General features: G+C 39.6%; 1 protein-coding gene across 12 annotated transcripts in view; it reads left to right on the forward strand.

Moving 5' to 3' along the window:
* The window catches only part of CLIP1 (CAP-Gly domain containing linker protein 1), a 113,986-nt gene that overhangs the window by 39,981 nt on the left and 50,004 nt on the right, over window positions 1–24,001 (forward strand). For 5 of the 12 annotated variants that reach the window (XM_046638952.1, XM_046638954.1, XM_046638953.1 and 2 more), the window contains 8 exons: window positions 4,542–4,666; window positions 6,533–6,755; window positions 10,431–10,628; window positions 11,247–11,350; window positions 13,486–13,546; window positions 14,822–14,854; window positions 17,895–17,999; window positions 22,172–23,116. In XM_046638952.1, coding sequence (XP_046494908.1) covers window positions 4,542–4,666; window positions 6,533–6,755; window positions 10,431–10,628; window positions 11,247–11,350; window positions 13,486–13,546; window positions 14,822–14,854; window positions 17,895–17,999; window positions 22,172–23,116 — 1,794 coding nt within the window. The remainder of the gene's footprint in view (window positions 1–4,541; window positions 4,667–6,532; window positions 6,756–10,430; window positions 10,629–11,246; window positions 11,351–13,485; window positions 13,547–14,821; window positions 14,855–17,894; window positions 18,000–22,171; window positions 23,117–24,001) is intronic. The other 7 variants (XM_046638962.1, XM_046638959.1, XM_046638960.1 and 4 more) reach the window with 4 other exon arrangements.

Below are 24,001 nucleotides of genomic sequence, written 5' to 3' on the forward strand. Positions count from 1 at the left end.
TTAGGGGAGAATATCTGTTATACGTCATCTGCTCTTGTCATATTAGTTTTTTAAGGGGGTTTACTTACCACTGTATATTATAGATTTGGAGACTCAAAATGATACTATAAAGAAGCCACCCCACAAAATTTAATAGCTCTCAAAATTCCTGTGAAATAATCCATTATTACCACTCATTGGACGTTTTATGGTTTTATAAAGCAAGGCATGGTGGGATTAAATGGCTTGTTTGGGACTTGATAATGAATAGATGGGAGAGTTCAGAGAGGGTTAAATGTTTCCTGTTTCCTGTTTGTGGACCCATTCATGAGTCCAGCAGAATTTATCAGTGTTCCTGATTTTTCACAAGAGTTTAAAAGAAGAATATATGTTTCTGTTCCCACAGCATTTTTTAGAAACCTCTTAAAGTACTTATCACTTTTTACTGGAATTATTTGAATTTCTCTTTCCATCAGTGGCCAACACTGTGTTCTGTTTATCTTTGTGTCCTAAGGGCCCAAGCACTCAAGAAATATATATTGAATGAATGAATGAGAATTTAAAAATCTGAGATTTGCTAAAGCATGAACATGGCTAGATTTTCCTTTAGTTGAGTTTCTAGTTTAGATTAACTTCTAATTTTGACTTAGGTTGACCACAGTGTTAGGAGTTATATGCTTGTTTTCTGAGAGTAAAGAAAATTAATGGTAGTAATTTGTGTTTGCCATAGGAATCTATATTTTTGGTTCAATGTTGAAAATTTTTTTCTTTCATAATCTTGATATCTGCCCTTAAAACATAGATTTGAAAATTGTGGCTTTTACTTATTGTAAATGTACATATTAAGATTCTCTGGAACACGTGAGAAGTGTTTAAGTGAACTGTGAAATAAGCAGAAAAGCATTTGAGTGATTTTAGGACTTCCTGTGACTTTCTGTCTCTGTTGAAGATATTTTGAATAATTACTAATGATCTTTTAGAAGGGAAAGGAAAGCATATTGTCTGTTACATGAGTCAACAATTCCACGTTTGGTGGGAGAAGAAGTGTAAGAAAACTGGCCATTCTAGGAACTAGTAATCATGCATTTCAAACAAACTTTGTGGCATGGTATTTTTTTTTCAGGGTAAATGTCTATTATATTACCTGCATTTAGAGAAATAGTTGCTAATCAGTTATTCGTGGTAATTTTTTATAAGGCTTCTGACCTGAATGAAGCCTGTGGTTTGCTTGGAGAATTTCCTGACCACAGCCTGTTAGACACTTCTTGGAAAAACAATTGTCATGACAGTAACTTAGGCTCACCCCCAAAGAATTCAACAGATCTTCAGAGATTGCATCATCTTCAACTAATGTACTGTGTTTTGCTCGGATCATGTTGGTTAGACTGCTGCTCTGAATGCTGTGGTGTAGGAGGATGGAGAAGACTGAGCCAATTTTATATAGACAACTATTTGTAGATTCTGTGAATACCAGTAAGAGCGTTAAAAAGTCAAATGTGCCAGATCTAGAACTAGTACTCTTGTTAGTGTGGGCAAACTAACACACACTCTTACGCTGTCGGACACTGCACTGAGCAATTTTTTGTGGATTATTTTATTTAATCCTCACAAAAGTCATATAATTATCCCCATGTTACTTATGAGGAAGCTGAGATTTAGAAATTAAGCAACTTACCTAGTTAATAGACAGAGATGGCATTTGAATGTGTCCAGCTTGAGAGCTCATGCTCTGTGTTAGCATATTTCTTCCTTTGCCTGCTTCTGAGACATCAAATTCACCCTCAGCCATGGGATATCTTTTTCCTTTAGTTGGTTTACATGGAAAAGGGGCCGTTTCTATGTAGGTCCCAATGGAGAAGGTCACCTTTCATTTATGCAGCAAATCTGTGTCAAGTGCCTACCCTTCTCTGCTGGGCATTGTGTGCTGAAGTGCTGGACACAACAGACTTGCTGCCATGGAGTTTTCTCCAACCTCCAACTCTGTCTTTCCTCAGTGATGCCTGTCATGACACCAGGATGTTTCTGGAATGTCCTGGTGCTGCCTGCCCTCTGTCACTCCCTACATGCCCTCCCTGTCTAGAGTATCTTAAACCATAAATCCTTTAGGTCCTTAAATCAGTTTCACAAGAAGTTTTCCTTTTAGAGAAAATGTAGATAGCTTTGAGGCTTTAAAGTTTTCCATCTTACCAAAGAGTTAAACAAAGCTAAGGAAAAAATGTGTCATCCCAAACTCAAGGAAAGTGGTATTCAGGGAAAAATTAGAAACAAATATCTGGGGTCGGCCCCGTGGCCAAGTGGTTAAGTTCACATGCTCCACTTTGGTGGCCCAGGGTTTCGCTGGTTCAGATCCTGGTGCAGACATGGCACCGCTCATCAGGCCATGTTGAGGTGGCGTCCCACATAGCACGACTAGAAGGACTCACAACTAAAAATATGCAACTATGCATCGGGGGGCTTTGGGGAGAAAAAGGAAAAATAAAATCTTCAAAAAAAAAAAGGAAACAAATATCTTGAGTATGAAAAAGCAAGACATGGGGCCAACCCAGTGGCGCAGCAGTTAAGTTCGCACATTCTGCTTTGGCAGCCCGGGGTTCGCCAGTTTGGATCCCAGATGCGGACATGGCACTGCTTGGCAAGCCATGCTGTGGTAGGCGTCCCACATATAAAGTAGAGGAACATAGGCATGGATGTTAGCTCAGGGCCAGTCTTCCTCAGCAAAAAGAGGAGGATTGGTGGCAGATGTTAGCTCAGGGCTAATCTTCCTCAAAAAAATTAATTAATTAAATAAATAAATAAAAAACAAGACAAAGGATGAACTTAGTATTGGTTTTAAGAAATTAGGAGGGAAAGAACAATAAACCAAAAGTAACAAAAAGGAAATAGTAAAGATAAAAAGTGAATTAAATTAAATAGAGAACATCACAAACAAAAGGGGAAAAACTTAAAAACTAGTTCCTTATAAAGATCAATAAGATTAATTACCTTCCCAAGGTAATCTAAGTTTAACGCAATCCCATTGTACTTTTTTAAGAATTAGCCAAAATGATTTTTAAATTGGTTAAACAAATAAACCTACTTAACCTAAATGTCTATGAGTAGGGGCTGATTTAATAAACTGGGTGCATCCATACAGTGGAGTGACATGCACTTGTAAATGCAAAGAAGGAAGCTCTCCATGTCTTGATATGGAACAAAGCGAAGCAGAGAGCAGTGCATGTAGTACACTGGCTTTAGTGTAAAAACAACAGGGAGGAATAAAAAGCCAAATTAGCCCTTGCTTTTGTATGCCTAAGGAAATGCTGGGAGGCAGGACACACTGTAGATCAGTAATAGTGGTTACACCTGTGATGGTGGGAGTAGGGCAGATAGGGGACAAGAGTTTAATAAGGGAGAGTCTTTCTTCGATACATATTTATATTTAAAATTTTTGAACCATGAGAATGTATTGATTATTCAAGAATTAATTTAAATTCATTACGTATAAAGAGGGTTTTTTTTAATCAGTAAGGAAAAGGTGAACATCCCAAATGAAAAATGAGTCAGGTGCACATTGTGACTCATCTATACTGTGGAATACTAAACAGCCAGCAGTGACTGTGTCTGGGTGTTGAGAATACAGGTATTACCTTTATTTTTTTGCTTGTAATGGTCTTAATTTCCTGCAGTGATCCACCTCTTTTAAAATTGGGGATGTAAAAAAACCAAAAGTAAGACAAAAGAAGCTTAGAAAAAAGTAAGAAAATCGAAGAGTATTCCAAAGAAGTAGAGTAGTAAGGAAAATGAGCAGTAGCAAATATGGTAGAGATTGTGAAGTTGCAGTAATTGAAATGCCGTGGCAGGAGGGCAGAGACTGAACTGTGAACCTGTGGAAAGACTCAGACGCATCTGTGTGTTCTCATGTGCACGTGACAGAGAATGTGATGTAATGAGTATTTGAAATAGAAAAATTAAGGCAAAGGAAGGAATAATTAATAAATGCTGGTGGGATAATTGTGGACATAATTAATGTTTAGCTATTATTTAAACAATAGATGGGACAAAGAGTCAAACGTTTAAAAAGACTCACAGTTTTGAACAGTTCATGTAAAGTAAAATGTGATAATATGTATATGTTACTGCTTCCTTTACATGAGAGAATAAACACAGCAATTGTTACAGTGTAGGGACTGCGGATGAATTTTGTGTTCCTTTAATGATGTAGGGGTTTTATTTTTGTGGCAGACATTTATTTTGAAGCAGGAAAATCCCTCTGGAGTATTTTTATAAAGTATTTTTCTAAGGAAGGGAATAATTAATTTGATGGACAGTCTTAATTACTCCATATTACATAGACTATTTCATTATTGGACTATATTAGGTATCAAATTACTCTGGTAATATAAGTCACCCAGGTAAAGTTTGCCTGTCTTTGGAGAGAAGTCTTCAGAGAGTTGAAGAGAAGGCGGAGAGAAGAGGTGCTGATAGAAGTGATGGAGCACAGTACTTAGTTCTTGGTTGCAGCAGCAAAGGATTAAGCTATGGAAATATGTTCATCTCGTCATTTGCACATTCTCTTCTTCCAGGTTGGTGGCACTAAGGCTGGTGTAGTCCGGTTTCTTGGGGAGACAGACTTTGCCAAGGGGGAATGGTGTGGTGTGGAATTAGACGAGCCTCTTGGGAAGAATGACGGGGCTGTGGCTGGAACCAGGTTTGTTTGGAATTGGAATCTTGTCTCCCTCTTGCATGTAAAGGTGCTCAGCACATCTCACCAATTGTGTGTAATAAAACGGAAGTGAGTGTTTTGAAGAGCTGCACTTCTATTTCCTAAGACGACTCTACTGATTGTTTTCCTCCACTAGAACTGGAGTTGTTCTTTTGACTGTCTCTTTTAGTAATATGTGTAACGCATCTGAGTAGATTCTGAATAGGCATTCAGTTTATTTAAGACTTTATTATTCTTATTATTTTTAGAGCAGTTTTTGGTTCACAGCAAAATTGAGAGGAAGGTTCAGAGAGTTCCTGTACACCCCCTGCCTCACACATGCACAGCTTCTCCCTTTTCAACATCCTGCACCTAATGGAACATTTGTTGCAACTGATGAACCTACATTGGCATATCATAATCAGCCAAAGTCCAAGTTCACACTTGGTGGTGTACATTCTGTGGGTTTTGATAAATGTATAATGAAATGTATCCACCATTATAGTATCATATATAGTATTTTCAATTTATTTTTCAAAATAGAAAGGAAATATGTCATCCTTTTGGCTCCTCTCCTTTTTGATAGCACTCAACCTCTGAATGAGTTTCTGGGTGTTGGGGGTCGGGGAGAGAAGAGAAGGAAGTTACCTTTGTTAGGCAAAGAACATAAAACATGTCTTCGTATCTGATGACAAGAATTCTGTCCTGTGGCAAGAGAACAGATAGCAGGCAGACCTCTTCCATTGTGAGGATAACCCCACTCTCACCTCCCAGAGATAAGATGGGTGGAAATTAAATGTACAAATGAATGCAAGAGAAATTTCCCACACTTTCTTTTCAAAATATTTTGAAGACTGGGCATAGGTACGGTATATGATGCATTATTAGTAGTATAAAGTGTTGTCATTAACATTTTACTTATAAAATGTATCCAAATTCAGGATAAAGAAGATGTGGTACATATATACAATGGAATACTACTCAGCTATAAAACAGAACAAAATCATTCCATTTGCAATAACATGGATGGACCTTGAGGGAATTATGTTAAGTGAAATAAGCCAGCGAGAGAAGGATAATCTGTGTATGACTCCACTCATATGAGGAATTTAAAATTATGGACTAAGAACAGTTTAGTGGATACCAGGGGAAAGGTGGGGTGGGGGGTGGGCACAAAGGGTGAAGTGGTGCCCCTGCAACACGAATGACAAACATTAATGTACAACTGAAATTTCACAAGATTGTAACCTATCATAACTCAATTAAAAAAAAAAGAGTATCCAAATTCATTGTAAGCATATGGGCTTTATCTACCCAATACAATGATAATGCCTTGAGGAGATAAAACCTCTTGGTGCTGCAACAATTATGAAGCCGTCCTTCTTGATATTAAGACATTGTAATTCTCTAGAGTCATATGGTCTCCAGTGTCAGTCTGAGAACTGACTGTACTGGTTGAGATTTCTCCACCTTTAGTGAATCTGCCAGAGTTAGGTGCTTGTTTGATTTCTTTTTCCCTTTGTTTGGCATGGTTTTATGAAGTGGGATCACTATATTACTAAGGTCTCCTTTATGTATGTTTATCAGATGGTAGAAATATTTATTCCTTTTGCATAGAACCTTAGTAACAGATGAATAATTCCATCTCTCTCTATCATTGTTATTTATTAGCATGTTTTCTAAAACATTATTGAGGTTACTTATCAGCCTAGATACACGTAAATGCTTCACACTGGGTATCATCCCAGCTTATTGGTAGAATTCACAGTAAACCAGTCATGAGTTATGAGTTAGGAGAGCATTTTAGTTGTAATTGTGATTTCTTGTAATTAAGTTGTTTTTTGTTACTGTTCTTATTGTTGTTCTCTAAAGGTATTTTCAGTGTCAACCCAAATATGGCTTGTTTGCTCCTGTCCACAAAGTGACCAAGATTGGCTTCCCTTCCACTACACCAGCCAAAGCCAAGGCCGCTGCCGTGAGGCGAGTGATGGCAACCACGCCTGCCAGCCTGAAGCGCAGCCCGTCCGCCTCCTCTCTCAGCTCCGTGAGCTCGGTGGCCTCCTCCGTGAGCAGCAAGCCCAGCCGGACAGGATTAGTAAGCCTCCCTGTTCTTACTGCGTGATCACTGCGGCTGTCAGGGCACCTGCTTTGCTTTAGGAAATATTGAGTCTCTCGTTGCCCTTGTTCTAAATGTGGGTTGTAGCCTGTGAAAGTCGTTACAAGTTTCACAAGATAAAACTCCAGCAAGAATACAAGTTTTGAAATAAAGAGTTTTTAACAGCCCTTTTTAGATTCTTAAGGCTTTAAGTTGTACCAGTTCTTGGTGAGTCCGTAGTAACTACTGTTTTTTCATCTAACATATGGGATGATGTCTTTTCTCTGAAATTATTTTGAGCACAAGGATGACAGGAAGATTGGAGGGATCCTTTTCCTCAAGGATGTAGGTCTCTTTATCTTTGACTTCAGACAATTTTAGGAACTAGAGTATTTTGAGAAAAGCCGTGTTCTCAGAATTCTAGTATTACATGAATACAGTCTAATCCAATGAAAGCAGTTAATGTGTGGAGTGTTCCTGACTTGGGCCAGAGGACACAGAGCGGAACTTATAGAACTTGAAAGGATGCTAGGAAAAGCCGTGTTTTGTTTTGTCTCTTCTCTTCATCTCATCCTCCTGCTCCCTCTTCCTCTCTCTCTGCTCTCATTTAGATCAGTAAAAATAGAATCACCAGGATTAAAATAAAATAGGCAATGCCTCATTCTGTGTGTTAATGTGGTGTTTTATTAGAGTCAAGGCAATGACTTTTTGGCTAATAAATAAGTTATCATCTCCTGCCTTTAAGTTTATTTACTTGAAGTGAGGCAAATACCATTTAAATTTGAAATGAGAGCATAAGATTGTACTCCAAACTGAACTGGAGATCTCTGCGTTATGATGGTGAACTGCAGACAAGAGTTAGAACGTTAAGTGGCATGATGGGAGTGAGGCTGCTGGCCCTTGGTCTTGTTTTGCCTTCTCTTCCGTGATCGTGGGGCAGGAATGTCAGGGGAATCTCTCCTCAGAGTGGGGGTGGTGCTCCTCTGCCAGCCAGCTGGTCTTTCTTCCTCTTAAGTTCAGGTAAAATAAATACCTGCTTGAACTTCTTCATTTTGTGTGCGAAAATAAAGTCTGCATCTTCAACAGAAAAATGGCAAATGAACTTTTATGAGAAAAGCTTGACAAGAAGAGTGAAATGGAGGTAAAGAACCCCCTCCGTTTGAACAAAGCCTGGTTCAGAGTGGGCCGGCAAACTCTGATATGGGCATCGTCTCCTTCGCTAATCCTGGACAATTTCACAAAGTGTCTGCTCTGGATTGGGAATTCTTTCTTGAGTAGTTTATATTACATTTTAATTATGAGTGTCCATTTCTTTGGAAAATAACCAATCTCTCCCTGCTCTCCCCAATGTCTTCTCTTACTTTTCAGACCAGTTCTGCTTCCCCTTAGCTCACCCCATTCAGTGAAGAAAACTGACAAAAGAGAATGTCTCTTTGCCTTGTAGAACAGCTTACTTTTGAATATCTTTACATATGGTGGCTATTGTTTCTAATTCAAAAATCACCATAAAAGAATATGCCAAGAATATAGAATAATTGAAAGTGTGACTTCCTGGAAACATATGTCAGCAATATAATCCCATTCATGTATACAAAAAAGTCTAAAGATTATTTAATGCAAAATGATCTTCTCAAAGTATTGAGCACCAAGGTGCCCAAACTTTCTGGTTTCATAGCACTTTTAGTGTCTCAGTTATTTTTTCATGGTGCCCCTAGGCCAAAAGAATAGCTAACAGTTTTGTTTATTAAGTAATTAGGCCCAAACAATTAATACTTCTGTCCTAACAATTCAGTAGCTGGTTGAAAAAAAATGATACCCATTAATTGAGAGAATATTTTTTTATTCATTCTTGACCATAATCACTTACTATTAGATTGTATGCTCCTCTTGGGCGCTGCACAGCTTGTCAAACGTTGGAATCTTACTGAACACCGCTACCCTCATTTCCTATGCTGCTTTTGATTTTTGCACAGTACTGGCTTTTTGTCATGACGGTAGCCAGAACCTAGCTTTGGAAAGACATGATGTTATTGAAAGGAATGTAGTACAGTCTAAGCTTGAATTGCCTCAAACGAGTAGTTGTGTGGTGTCCACCAGGCGTTGCTGTGTTTCCCTTGAAATTTTAAAATATGCCACAGTGCCCTGTGCGTTTGCTGCAGTGCCCTGGGGTGTCTCTGCTCAGGGTTTGGGAACCTCAGATTTAGTGTCTTCAGGAAGAAACGTTAGTATGAGAAAGTATAATTTAACCATATGACGAAATTGGGAAGTCAAGGTCAGGTGGTTAAAAGAGAAAACAGGAATCCTCCCTCATATGTTTAAATAATTCGAGAAAGTTTGCTAAATAGAAATAGCAAAGGACCGTTGGGTTTGATTGGATTCCTTTACTCTTGTAGTTATCAGGATGCCTCACTATTAATTGATAACAGATCCTTACTCACTCTGCATCCTGAACGAGGGCTCAGGTAGACTGATGAAGAGAAGAGCATTCAGGCGGCAAATGTGGCTTTGACTGCAGAAGATGAAATCGAGGCTGCTTGATCTAGAGCCAGCCATCGCTAAGGATATGGCCTTGGACAACAGCTTACCAAGGGAGGAGGCCTTTTCTTGACTACCTCCCAGCCTCTGGAGCCTAGCTTGGAAGAATGTTATTCAACTTGCCCAAATTACCTGTTAACATTTAATAAGAGGTTCTTTTCTCTCTGTTTTTACGTGACGATTATCCTCAAGATGGAGGAATTGGGTACATGAAACAGCAAAGATTAACAGATGACACAACTGAAGCTTCTTTCTGCTTTCCCCAAGCTGTCTTTCTCTCCCTGCTTCTCATTTTCCTCCTGCCTTCTCCAATCCCCTTATCTTCTCCCTCTGCCCCTCCTCTACTTCTCTTTTTCCACAAATCTCTCTTCCTGCTCTTTTTTCTCCCTCCTGTGTCCTTTTCCTTCCTCTCTCTCGTGTGTGTACTTGCCCATGCATGCACACTCACCCACTCACACACACTTTTGAAGGCAGATGGAGTTTTCCTCTTAATCTTATCTTTATAAATCTCTCTGGTGATGGGGATTCATGTCTTCAAGGCTGGATTCATGAGTGAGATCTCCTCTGCCTTCATTTTGAAAGAAAAATGAAGAAAATAAATCCTGACGAAGATTCAACTGTTTAATCAATTGAAGGAAGGTTTGTGACTCAAGGGGTGACTTCTTGGTTATTTAGTGGTATTTAGAAGCTTAAGAAGTTGAAAAAAGTCTCAGCCTCAAGCCTAAGGATCAAAAGATTGGCCAAAATGTCATAACAAGAAGATAGCTGTTAATGACGTTCAGGCCGAAGTGGAGTTTAGAGAAACTTGTTAAATGGGTTCTGTGGAATTTTTCAAGATTCTTACAAGGCCCTGTCAACTGAGTTCAGGGTACATTTGATTTGAGCCACTTGTTTCCTTCTAAACATCTTCCTGATTGTTCCATGAACTCTTTACATTGATGTGTTCTTTGTGAAATTTACAAGCAGGAGGCACATGCTGTCTTGTTTTCTTGATGAACAGCCTTTTCTAATAATTGGCAAGCCTGCAAGTCAGGGCAGCACTTTTGCTTTGCTGAGGAGACGCCTGCCATGCATGCATCGCACCCTCCTTGCATCCCTGATAGCATCATCATCCTTCACTTCTTTAACTTTCCTTTGCAGTTGACTGAAACCTCCTCCCGTTACGCCAGGAAGATCTCCGGCACCACTGCCCTCCAGGAGGCCTTGAAGGAGAAGCAGCAGCACATTGAGCAGCTGCTGGCTGAACGGGATCTAGAGAGGGCGGAGGTGGCCAAGGCCACGAGCCACGTGGGGGAAATAGAGCAGGAGCTAGCTCTGGCCCGGGACGGACACGACCAGGTGAAGTCTGGCGCTGACCTTGTTGCGGAGATGGTGACGGGTTCTAAGCTGATGTTGTTGCGGAGATGGTGATGGTTTCTAAATTGAGGGAGGAGGCCGAATGGCGTACCTGGTGCTTGGAGCTGGGGAGCTAGTTTTGAGAGTACTAGAAATATGTATAAATGTCTCTGCCGGGCTGTTTGAAAGCTGTGACCAGGGGTGCCAGTTTGCATTGTCATAAAGATGAAGTTTTGTTCTTCTTGAGTCTACCTTGCGTTTTGGTCTTTCTGTCCGGGTCTTTTGGCCTGTGTTAGGAGAGCTTGTTTGCTAGGACTTTACCAGTGATTAAAACTCCTGTTTTATAGATTATCCTTTGTATGAGTTTCAGCTTCAAAAAAGATGACAGTTGTTTTAATATTGCCCTCTATCGCTTTAATGGTGTGATTTTTCATCATCTAGCTTCCAGGAATGCTGCTGAGAATAACCTATTAAAGATCATAGAAAGCATTTTAACGTGAAACGGTTTTAGGTTAATGTCAACCCATAATGGTACCACTTAGCCATAGCTCTTTGGAGACATCCTTGGGCCTGTATCTGGGTCAGAAAGAGGCTACTCACTGACGTCCTTGCCTTCCCCAGCATGTCCTAGAATTGGAGGCCAAGATGGACCAGCTACGAACAATGGTGGAAGCTGCTGACAGGGAGAAAGTGGAGCTTCTCAACCAACTTGAAGAGGAGAAAAGGTGATCTCAGACTGTTCCCTGGGGCAAGCGTGGCCTTTTCCTTTTAACTGACCTTCGGAAAAACTTGTACCATTAACAGCCTTACTGGGTCAGCCTTCAGAAGCAAAGGAAGGACTGTGTCTTCACCAGGGCTTGATCTCTTCATATCGTGTGAGGAGGGTTCGCTTTGATTTGACTTTTTTCGAGAACTTTGGAATCATCTAAACATGACCTGATTAATTTAACAAATATTTATTAAACCCCTACTGTGTGCAAGCATCCTCTTGAAGATAGCCTTAGTCAGGGTTGTGGAGTTAATTCAAACCCAGCTTCCACCTGGAGCCATTCCTGGTGAGAGGATATTCAAGGTCTAAGTTACCCAGTGTTTACAAAACCCCTTCCCTGTATCTAATGAAATTGTATGATGCTGGTGGGTGATATAAGGTCCCTGTCCTCGAGAAACTCCTACCTTATTAGGAAAACAAAACTCTCATGTGAAGCAATTAGAGGATTATCCAGGTCAGGATGAAATCAAGTGCTAAATTGTGTGAGACAGAGAAAGCAAGTTTGGTTCTTATAAAAGGTTTTTTGAGGCTGTGGATAAACAAGATCTCTGAAAAAGGCGTCTGCAGGGAACCCATCTGAACATCTCCGGGTTATGAGACATCTGTCCTCGGTTGCATTTTGTTCCATTTTCTGACATGTCGGGTAGTGACTTAACTCAGTAGTAACTGGTATAACTGTGCTCGGGAGGGTCATGAGCGCTGCTCTGGTGAGGGGATCCGGGGAAGGTGTGACACAGTCTTTTAACAAGGAAATTGCCTTTTTACTGGAGAGAGAAGTGCCATACATAGGAAATTCTCCTTGCATCCTAAATATGGCTACAAGTAAACGAGAGACAGTGGCAGACCCTCCTAGGCCCTTCTGAATGCCAAGGCACCAGTACCATTGGCTTCTGTTCTGAAAATGGCTCTTGCTCTGCTGATTGCTGGGCAATAGAAATGTCCCTCCAGCTCTGCAATAATCATGGGGGCTTACACCTGTGATTATATTTCTGATTTAACTGAGGAGAATTTTTTTGTTCCTAATTTTGCTAGAAATGCTAGTGAGTTTGAAAGATTTTTGGTTTTTACATATAGGTTATGAACTTTGTACCCCCCTTTCTTCCTTCTCCTATACCCACTTTTTTTTTTTTTTGAGGAAGATTAGCCCTGAGCTAACATCTGCCGCCAATCCTCCTCTTTTTGCTGAGGAAGACTGGCGCTGAGCTAACATCCGTGCCCATCTTCCTCTACTTTATACGTGGGAATGCCTACCACAACATGCTGTGCCAAGTGGTGCCGTGTCCGCACCCGCGATCCGAACCGGTGAACCCCGGGCTGCCGAAGCGGAATGTGCGCACTTAACTACTGCACCACTGGCCCAGCCCCTACACCCACTTTTGTACAGATTCATAACATGGATGTTACCCAGATTTTGTAAATCTTCAGAATATCGTATTTCTTTGACTTTGGGATGGCTTTGATTGAAACCCACACCCAATATCAGATATTTTAAAATGTGAAAAAATGTGCATTTTAGAATCAAAGAAATTGGATCCTCGATTGCTCCTCCTCCAAATTGTTCACAACGTTACTCTCTCAGTCTTGGAACAGGTCCTAGTACTGTCCTGGGGATCCCTGCTTGGTGTGGGCAGTCTGCTAACCTCACCCGAGAATACCTGATGGAGGGTGGTATGAAGAGAGATGTGTTGTTTGTGCCACTTCCCCCTATGTTCTGTTAATGGAAAGAAGAAATTATAGATTTGCTTCTCAAACCTATTTCTTTGGTAATCAGACCTTTTCCCTTTGGGCTGATCTTGTCTTGATTAGATCCATTCTGGTGGTTGTGACCAAGGGAACCAATTGATTTTTCTCAACTCTCATTACCTCCTGCCTTCTGGCATCGGTACCTGGACAGAACTTTGGAGTTTCCTGAGTAGAGCTCTTAGATTTATAAACCAGAGGCCTAAAGATGCATTTCTTTATTTTCTATGTCTCTAAGGCATTTCTTTCCACCATTATCTGCTAAATTCACCAGGGTATTGATTATAGATTTTTGTGTTATTTTTTGGTAAGGCAGACTTTTAAGTGCTTTGTTTCGATTTTGTTCCACAGGAAGGTTGAGGACCTTCAGTTCCGGGTTGAGGAGGAATCAATCACTAAAGGCGATCTTGAGGTAAAACCCCTCCGGCTCTTCTAGAGCTTTTCTGGGTACCGCTGTTCAGAACTGTGAATGAAAGCACTGTGCCAGCTGACACGCGTGGCCAGAGCAGGCAGCAGAGGCAAGCGCAGGAACCCCAGTCTCTGGCAGGGCGGGGTCTGGGTGTGGCTTACGGCTGAGGTCCTGGAGCCCATCCTTGAGCCTGTGGCTGTGCTGTCCAACTCCTGTGGCCGAGTAAAAGTTTCACTCTTTTCTCGTGCTTCAAAATTCCAAACCGTAAATTGGAGTTAATCTTAAGTCATAAATCTGGCAGTGTGTCCTAAGTGAGACTGTGTTTCTTTGATGACCAGAAATGGCATTTTAAAGAGCATTTTTTGTTTCATTGTAATAGTCCAAAACAAAGCTTTTTGCTTTACCTCAGCTTTGCTTTTCAGTTGAGCTGGAAGAATTCTTCGTAACCCTATAAAAGGAGTGAATATATGTTCTAGTAGTCGGTTTTCTCCAGGTAATCATCAGAGCAAAAATCAGGAGCAGTTTGTATTTCAACAACTTCTACTTCCACAGCATGTTTTAAATTCATAGAAGTTTTCCTTTAGCATCAGGTTCTCATTTTTTAACAGTTATTCATATTAGTTTTTGAATTAAACACCAGGATTAAATGGTTTTGATGCTTTTTAAGACACTGCTAGATATATGACATGTAAATTATTAACTTTTCCAAATTTTGCTGATTTTTGGTTCTTTAATCTGTAATATTTTAGTGAAAATTGCATTTGTCTGTGAAGTTCTCAGAACATACTTTTTCACTACTGTTACAATCTTAGAGGCTATTGACTGCCCACACCATTCTTAAATTTCAGGGACCCTTCCAAATAGAAACTCTTGATTTCTTTGCAAATAAATATATCTTTACAGTCAACAAAAAATAAGGGAAACATTTTCTGAAGTTCTAGTTTTATAAGGCCCAGAATTTAATGGATTATTAATAATTTAATAGATATCCTCTTCATTCATTTCATATATAGTCACATTCCTTTAGTTGACTTTTATGTTGTTCTCATCCATTTAAAAACACTTCAAAGTTTCATACCATCATCTGGTTCGTATGAAATACAGCCTATGGTGTTTTGGGGAGGGCAGGTTAAATTATTTACCGCAGCGCTAGGCTAGTATAATCTGTCTGGTAAACTTACTTGAAATTAATCAAAGTTATTTTGAAACCCTAACACATATTGAAACTTTAAATATCTCTTTTGTTGTTGCTTAATTTTTTTATTTTTTTACTGATAGCAAAAGAGCCAGATATCTGAAGATCCTGAGAATGTAAGAGGGCACTTAACTGTGTGGATATTTCCCTTGTTAACACAGATTGATTACAGATTAAAATGCTTATTGATATACTCAAACACTAACTGCATAATCTGACCTTGAGACTTCGACCTTAATATTGCTGTGCATGTGGCTTTCAAAGCAGTTACATTTGTATCCTGAAGAAATTGTATGTAATGACTGAGCTCTATAAATCCATTTGTTTAACACATAGACAAATGTTTGCTTTATAAAAAATTTTGCCATAAAAGAAAAAAAAGAATTTTATCTGGGGACCTGACTGCCTTTACTTAATTCATAATATCTTTTGATTTTAAGAGAATTATTCCAAAAGAGACGATAGCTGACAAGCGTAAAACATATTAGATGAAGGAATTACAGAAATTCTGGGGGAAAGTTTCTAATTTTATTCCTGCGAGAGTGAAAGGGGTTTGAGAGTCCCAGACTGATTGCCTTTTGTGTGCGCTCTCCCTGCTGGCTGATGCCTGCCAGTGCAGCTGACAAGAAATTCAAACTTCCATTGTTGCTGCAGTATTTTCCTTACTTTGTGAGCCTAGAGGCAAGCATTCTTCAGTGACGGCTCTGTTTTAAATTTATTATTATTGAAGTGATATTTTTCTAGCAGCAGTGCTCCTGGGCAGGTGGGTGTTTTTCTTTCTTCCCTCCCTCTGATTACAACCAAACACCCAATTCAGATCTTACCAAAGTGGCCTCGAGAGCCTGTCTTCTCCGTGCACCCTGCCAGCAGGGATGCCAATTGAAAGGCCCTAAAAAATCTTACTTTGACTTACCATCACAAGAGAACAAAATTTAAACAGAGAACTTTTCTTCTTACCACCTCCTGGCAGCTAAACTAGCCAACTCAAGACAAGTTTTACAAGTCTCCGTTCTGAAGGTTTCCTTTTTGTGAAGCTACTTCAGTGCTCTGGGTCTCCTCTCTCCTTCCCACACAGGCTCCGCTGCTTCCGGTGTCAGTCTGCATGGGGTCTCCCTCCACCTTCACCTCTCTCGTGTGCTTCTCCAGAGCCTTTGCTTTTCCTCTCAGTGCCCTGTCCCAGGACTTTCCTCTTGGGATGCTCTGCCTTATTTAAGAAAGGAATAATGTAGAAGGAGAGTTGTCCGTTCCATGTAACATTTTTAGTCTATACTGTGGCATGGAAGTGGGTCACTGTTCCCTGGCTCATTATCAATTGCTTACTCTGTGGGGTCCCAGATCATCTGTATGCATACCACCAGAATGAGGTGTCGCTGCAGGCATCTGGAAGATCTCAGAATAGGGAGAAGATCACGTTCAATGGGTATTTGCTTTTTATCTAAAAGTAGTGACCTTTCATTCAGAGGACACTGAACTCAGTGTCAAGAGGTGAAGAAAGGTTCTGTTGCCTTTGCTTTTTCCTGTTAGTTTTGGACTTCAGTTTTTGAGGCTGTGACCCCAATTATGTAGATCTGGATTAGATTCTTGTAAAAGCAGGGAAGTTGAACAACTTCTGTCTAAGGCACATAGGGACCAAGGGGACTATCCAGACAATTCGGTTTTGAATTTTATTTCATTATTTTTGTTGAGTGTAAAGAGCTGAAGCAGGTGAGAATTTTTAAAAAATTTTTTGTTCACCTTTTAAATATTCCATAATGGTTTATACCTGGTTCGCAAGCAAAGTGACCTCTTGACTGCATTGAAATCCCCAGGGTACCACTGGAGTGAGTAAAGATGTTTATAATGTAAAACATTCCACCTTCTACTTAAACTCTGCATGACTTTATTAGAGTTTATTGTCATTTTCTCATTGCCCATAATTGTTCAGACTAAGAGATTTGACCAGTTAGAACCATAAAATATTTAAATTAATACAAATATCTAGAACTGCTGCGAGGAGCTCTGTCAGTAGGTTTTTCAGTTGATTATGCTGATAGCCCCTTGGGTAGGAGAGGTGAGTGGGGAAAGAAGTCCATTCAGACTGATATCTAGACTTTCAAATTGATGAAGATTTTGCTGCACTTAAACCTGCTAGAGATTGCTTTCTGCGTTCTCCATCAGGTTACATCTGAGTAAGTGTTGATGGGGAATCTCACTTTAGGATCCTACCCGCAATTTTTGCATAGAGTTCAAACTCATGTCTTTGTGTCGAGTCACTATTTCTTACCTCTGGGCTGATAAGACCTACTTCATCTCAGGATCAAGATAATGATGAGCCCTCACCAGTTCTAGATGAACTTTTATCCTGCTCTAAGTCTCAGAGATGGAGGCTGTGGAGCATCATTATTACTGAATTTTCTCTTTGTAAATTTGATTCCCCCTCTTTTTTTTTTTTCTGGTGACAAATAGTCTTTGGAAAATCCACTATTGGAAGGAAATTAGAGCTTTAGTGTCTCCTCGCCTGTCAGATGTGAGAATGTTGCCAAGAATCTCAGTTTCTTCTTGCTTATCTCAGCAAAGGCCACTGGTGTGATTTCCTTAGCTCTCATTTCTAGATTCCCTTCATTAGGTTTAATGCTTGACCATTTTCACATCAAATTGTGTGCCAAAGTGCAATTCATTGAGCACTTACAAGATTTACGAGGTTATCTTTTCCATATTTAGATGATAGTGATGATCATTTTGAGGGTCAATCTCCTTTTTAAAGTCACTGAGTCAGTTACATACACATTAATGTGAAATAGCTGTTGTCGGGAGGAGGGAAAATAATAGTTTAGAGTAATATTAACTATTCTAATTTGTGCCGATAAACTCCACTTATCAATATACTTATATTTGGCTGCATGCACCTGACACTTTACATCTTGCCTCATATGTTTTTCATTTTTTCATTCTCATCAGACTGGCTCATGTCTCTGCCCACCTCATCCTTCTGTAGTATTCATCCTCACCCCCAGCCTCCTCATCTCAGTTCCATCCTCTTCCCTTCTCCATTACCCTTTTTGTTCATCCTTTGGCAGAAGGTACTGGTGGCTCAGCCTGCATGCCGCTCTCTCTCCTCTTGTGCTGGCATGTCATGGTGGCACTGTTGTGTCTTTTCCTCTTCCTTTTTACTAACAGACGCAGACCAAACTGGAGCATGCCCGCATTAAGGAGCTTGAACAGAGCCTGCTCTTTGAAAAGACCAAAGCTGACAAACTCCAGAGGGAGTTAGAAGACACTAGGGTAATGGTTTTCACTATTTCATGAAGCAGACCCTTGTATGTGAGTGGTGGACACCACCGGTGACATGCTGTGCACTTGGCCTAAGCCTTGACCCAGTGGTTCAACCTGAGTTAGGTCTTAGTACTGTTCAGGTGTTCATGAGCTTACACTGATGAGTAGGCACAGGTGTTTTATATCAACTCTTGTCAAAGGTAAAGATTTATTCCTTTGGTGAACTCAGCCAAAATCAAGATCAGAAACTTTATAACCATATAGACTGCACGGACATCCACAACTGCATTTGAGAGTCTTTGTATTAATCCATTTTGAAATATCTTTCTCCATTTGCCACAAGCAGTCAATTGTCCTCTTGTTCTCATATTCCTAGTTACTGGGTTTTCTAAATAATTTTTTATTATTGTTGTTTTCCTGCCTTCTTCCCTGGCCTCTTGGGGGAAGGAATTGAAACATTGGCTCTTTTTAATGAGAGTTAAGGACTTTCACCCTAGGTATCTTTTTTTTCTTGATACCTGATCGCTCTTGGCATTTCCCTCCTTTCTGTCACCCACTAGGTTAAAATCTTGGTGGTCAGGAGGGAAAAGTATGTTGGGAACAGAATGGCTTCTCACAAGCTCCAGCTCACTGTGTTTGGCCCTCAGAGCCACTGCATAGTCATGTTTTCACTTATTTATATATGAAAGCACCTATATAGTGCTTGCGCCCTGCCAGGCACTGTTGTAAGCACTTGACAAGTACTAACTTACTCAGTCTCACCCGGCAGGAGGGAGGTGGTAGTATTGTCCCCATTTTACAGGTGAGGACGCTGAGGCACAAAGAGGTTAAATAATTTGCCCAGGGTCACACAGCTAATAGTAATAGTGGAGCCAGGATTTGTGTCTAGGCCATTTGGCCCTGGAGTCTGTGCCGTTAACCACCACAGGATGGCATCTATTTTGGAAGCAGTTTTGTGCTGAAAGATTTAAGAAACAATCTGAGTCGTTTACACATAAGGAAACATATATGCGTATATACCTTTTAAATCATGAATTTGACTATCAATGGCTAAATTGACCAGATCTTTAACTTTAAAATTTCAAAAATTACTGTGATCAAATTTGATATCTTGATTTTTTCTTTTGAATTATTAGTATTTCTAGTAATTTCTCTTGAGAAATCATTGACTGATCTAAAAATCTAGATAATTTTTCTTCTCTAAATCATAAGTTTTTATTTTTTAAGAAGAAAGAAAATGTTCTCACTTGGCCTCAAAGCTAAAGATATCTCCTGTGTATTTGGTAAGGAAAAAACCTCGTAGTTTGGTGCTGTTTCTTTGTTACCTGAGAGCCAGACTTGATCTGGGAAATATAAGGGACTAATAATAAGATTGAGCTCCTTTAGTGTGATTGGCTGTTGAGGTAAGGATATTTTTTTTACTTCTGAACTCCTCTCCTATACAGCTTTGTTAGCAAACAACTTGGATGCTTTTTGAATTTTTATTTATTTATTTATTTTTGCTATGGATAAGAAGGTATCCATTCACAACATGGTTTATTCCAGTATTTCAGATTCAAGCTGTTATCTTTCAATAACAAGCTGTGTCTTCTGTTGAGCCTCACTCTTGGTTTGCCAAGTGTGAAACTAACTAGTGACCCATATAAGTTTCCTATCACCTACATTCCTTTTTAGGAAGCACTTTAGAATTTCTCTAAGCCAGTAAGTCCGGTTTATAAACAGTGTGCTTGGTGCTGTAGAGATATGAGCAAGAATAAGAAATGATACCTGAATTTTATGGCCTCAAACTGCTGGGAGAGGCAGACACATAGAAAGTTTCATCTAAGCACAGACTTTGAGAAATAAAATAAAAAATAGAAGTGCTGTGAAAATGCTATGTAAAGTATAATCACACTGTTTATTATTTTCACTTATTTTTTGCTTGGCATTTTCTCAATTTGACTGTTGTGACTAAGAATTATTACCCTATTGGATTTAATTTACTTATGTTATAGACCTGGTAGCAATAGGGTTTGTTAATGTTTTGTACCTTATTATTATTTTTTTTTTGAGGAAGATTAGCCCTGAGCTAGCATACACTGCCAATCCTCTTTTTAAGATTGGCCCTGAGCTAACATCTGTGCCTATCCTCCTCTATTTTTTTTGTATGGGGGACATCTGCCACAGCATGGCTCGATAAGCAATGCATAGGTCTGTGCCTGGGATCCAAACCAGCAAACCCCTGGGCTGCCAAAGTGGAGTGCTAAATTTAACCACTACACCACTGGGCCGGCCCCTGTACCTTATTTTTTGGTAACAAACTCTTGGACTCCCTCAGTCCCTAGGAAAAGTATGTAAATGAATTAACTTCCGTAACCTGAAGCACCTGTAACTCTGAAATACAACAGTTATAGTTGGTTCTGAACTGTTCACTGACTTGATTATGCCATGCTGGAGAACCAAGTGCTTTCTTTATCTCTTCTCTTGTGGACAATTTAGTCTTTATCCGTATCACAGCCTGAGGTGGGCCGAGGAAATGAAGGAAACACACATCCGTTACTTTCTGTCCCAATAAAGGCAGTGTGGGAGAGGAGTCTTCAGTTTAGAGGAGTTGTGATCCTTGGAATTTGGGACTCACTGGTGTTTTCAAATCATTCATGTTACCTTCTATTTCCCAGGTTAGTCAAATAATTAATTTTTATGCCTGAAGCTACCATTTCCTATGTTTTATGTACTAACCTAACTGCCTAATAGGTAGCAGAAGGAAACAATTTCCTAAGAATAAAAGGACACAGGTTAAGAAAGTGCTTTTCCTTGTGCTGGGGTATTTATGTAAAAAAGCAGATTCCTGGGTAGTATTCCAGAGCGCAAATAGAATCCAAATATGTGGGAGTAATTGGGAACCTGCATTTTAGACATCCATCCCCGGTGATTCCTGAGTTCACTAAAGTCTGAGAACCACTGGGTTAGGGGAACAAGATGTGTATATCAGAATGCTGATAGAATCATAAAACCTAAAAGGGAGACTCCATGTAAGATTCTTATATGTAATGGCAGGTAAGTAATCATTCTTATTTTTTCATGTTAGAAAAGGTTAGTGAATTAATTGTTATCCAGTTGAGGGTTTTATTCTACAGTTGGTGTGATTTTCATTGAAACATTTGATAGGTAATTTTATACTTTTCATACTAGTGCTATCCAATAGAAGTATAATATGAGCCACATTTGTATATAATTGAAAATTTTCTGGTACTCATATTAACATACTTTTTTAATAGTTAAAAAGAAACAGATGAGGGACCAGCCCCATGGTGTAGTGGTAAGGTTTGGCATACTCCACTTTGGTGGCCCGGGTTCATGGGTTCGGATCCTGGGTGCAGACCTGTACCACTTGTCAGCCATGCTGAGGTGGCGACCCACATATGAAATGGAGGAATATTGGCACAGATGTTAGCTCAGGGCTAATTTTCCTCAGGAAAAAAATATTTCCTTTTAAATTTAAAAGAAACAGATGAAATTAATAATGTATTATATTTAAATCAATGTGTTCAAAATATTGTCATTTCATTATGTAATCAATATAAAAATTATTAAGATATTTTATGTTCTTTCTTTCGTCTTCAAAATCTGGTGTATATTTTATACTTACAGTACACGTCACTTCAGATGAGCCACATTACAAGTGCTCAGTAGCCGTATGTGGCTAATGGCTACTATACTGGACAGCACAGTCTGTAAAATCACCTCCATCAGATCGATAAGCATTTATCCATCCTGGGTGAAGTGGGGTAGATAGAACAGGCAAAATAGGAAAGATTCTTTCTTATCTCTCAGCTATAGCTGAGAACTTTGAAAGTTACTGTTTCTGTTAACTTATTATGAGTTAATGAGTACTTCCCTGATTTAAGTTTCTTTAGTGGAAAAAGAAATGTTTTTGGAGTGAGTTAAACTCCAGATCAATTTTAGATTCCTTTAACATCTCAAAATAGTGGAAGTTTGCCAAAGATTATAATTTGAAATTGGGGCTCCCAGAATTGGGCATAAGCCATTATCTCAGTTAGAGGTAGATTAACATGTAGGCGCTTGTAATAGCTGGACTGGCTGCCTAGATGGGGTAGTCATTAAAGACCTTCAAAGTTAAAGAAAATTGTCAGCGATTTGTTATTTAAATGATCTCTTTTTCTTTGGACTGCTGTTAATAGGTGGCTACAGTGTCAGAAAAGTCCCGTATAATGGAACTAGAAAAAGACCTAGCATTGAGAGTACAGGAAGTAACTGAGCTGCGCAGAAGGCTAGAGTCCAGTAAGCCTGCTGGGGATGTTGATATGTCACTCTCCCTTTTGCAAGAGATAAGCTCTTTGCAAGAAAAGTTAGAAGCTACCCATACTGACCACCAGAGAGAAATCACTTCTCTGAAGGAGCATTTTGGAGCCCAGGAAGAAACGCATCAGAAGGAGATAAAGGCTCTTCAGGTCAGCACAGAGAAACTTTCCAAAGAGAATGAGTCGTTGAAAAGCAAGCTTGATCATGCCAACAAGGAGAACTCGGACGTGATAGCTCTGTGGAAGTCCAAGCTGGAGACTGCCATTGCGTCCCACCAGCAGGCGATGGAGGAGCTGAAGGTGTCCTTCAGCAAGGGGGTTGGAACGGAGACAGCAGAATTTGCTGAGTTAAAAACGCAAATAGAGAAAATGAGACTAGATTACCAGCACGAAATAGAAAATTTGCAGAATAAACAAGACTCTGAACGGTCTGCTCACGCTAAAGAGTTAGAAGCCCTCAGGGCTAAACTGATGAAAGTCATTAAAGAGAAAGAGAACAGTCTGGAAGCCGTCAAATTGAAACTGGACAAAGCAGAAGACCAACATCTAGTAGAAATGGAAGACACCTTGAACAAGTTACAGGAAGCTGAAATAAAGGTAAAGGAGCTGGAGGCGCTCCAAGCCAAATGCAGGGAGCAAGCCAGGGTTCTTGATAATGTTACGTCACAGCTCAAGGCTGCCGAGGAAAAGCTCGTGGATCTTGATGCGCTTCGGAAAGCCAGTTCCGAAGGTAAATCGGAAACTGAGACACTTAGACAGCAGCTTGAGGCAGCTGAGAACCAGATTAAAACTTTAGAGATTGAAAAGAGTGCTGAAAGTGACAAGGTTTGTATTGACATCTCCATCATTTTATTTTCTATTTGTTATCCATATTTTGCATTGTATGTTATTTTTGAGTTGAGGTAATTCATCCTCCAAATTCCTGATTTAATTAAAACAGATTGCTTGGTGCTAACAAATTTCTCAGTTGAGTATATTCTGAGTGTTTTGAATATGATTTCATCTGAGGAGATTAGAGAGAATAATAGCTCAACTAAGTGAACTTATTTTGGTTTCTTATTATCTGGGTACTTTACCTCTGGGCCATGCTGTGTGATCTCTGTTCAAGCTTGGTTCCAGTCTATAATCTCCTTCTAAAATAGAGAACTCCCTAAAATGATGGTGTTAAGGTAAATAAATTGAATGAATAAGATAGAGTATACTTATAAGATCATCTCCTCCTTTCCCACCAACATTATTGTCTTGTCCAAAGGTTATATATAAAAACAGAATGTGAACTCTGAGTGCCACTTGACTTTTATAAACTTACATGCTATGATAAATAACATTCACAGCAAAATTGAGGTTAACAGCCTAGAGCCCTTTGCAGTGCCACTAATGTCTCATTGGAGTTTTTTCTATGTCACAATGAAAATAGGATTTATTCCTTTTTTGAGGAAAGACTGGACAGTATGCTTTTGATCAAGGAAATTATATGAAACATTTGCCAGCTACATTTCTTACTAACTAGCCTTGTTAAATATCATCTTCTGTGGTGTTTTTGCTGAGGATGATTGGCCCTAAGCTAACATCTGTTGCCATTCGTCATCTTTTTTTTGCTGAAGAAGGTTGGCGCTAAGCTAACATTTGTGCCAATCCTTCTCTATTTTTCTTTTTTTTTTTGAGGAATGTTAGCCCTGAGCTAACATCTGCCACCAATCCTCCTCTTTT

The sequence above is a fragment of the Equus quagga genome, chromosome 15, assembly GCF_021613505.1.
Source record: "Equus quagga isolate Etosha38 chromosome 15, UCLA_HA_Equagga_1.0, whole genome shotgun sequence".
Lineage (NCBI taxonomy): Eukaryota > Metazoa > Chordata > Mammalia > Perissodactyla > Equidae > Equus > Equus quagga.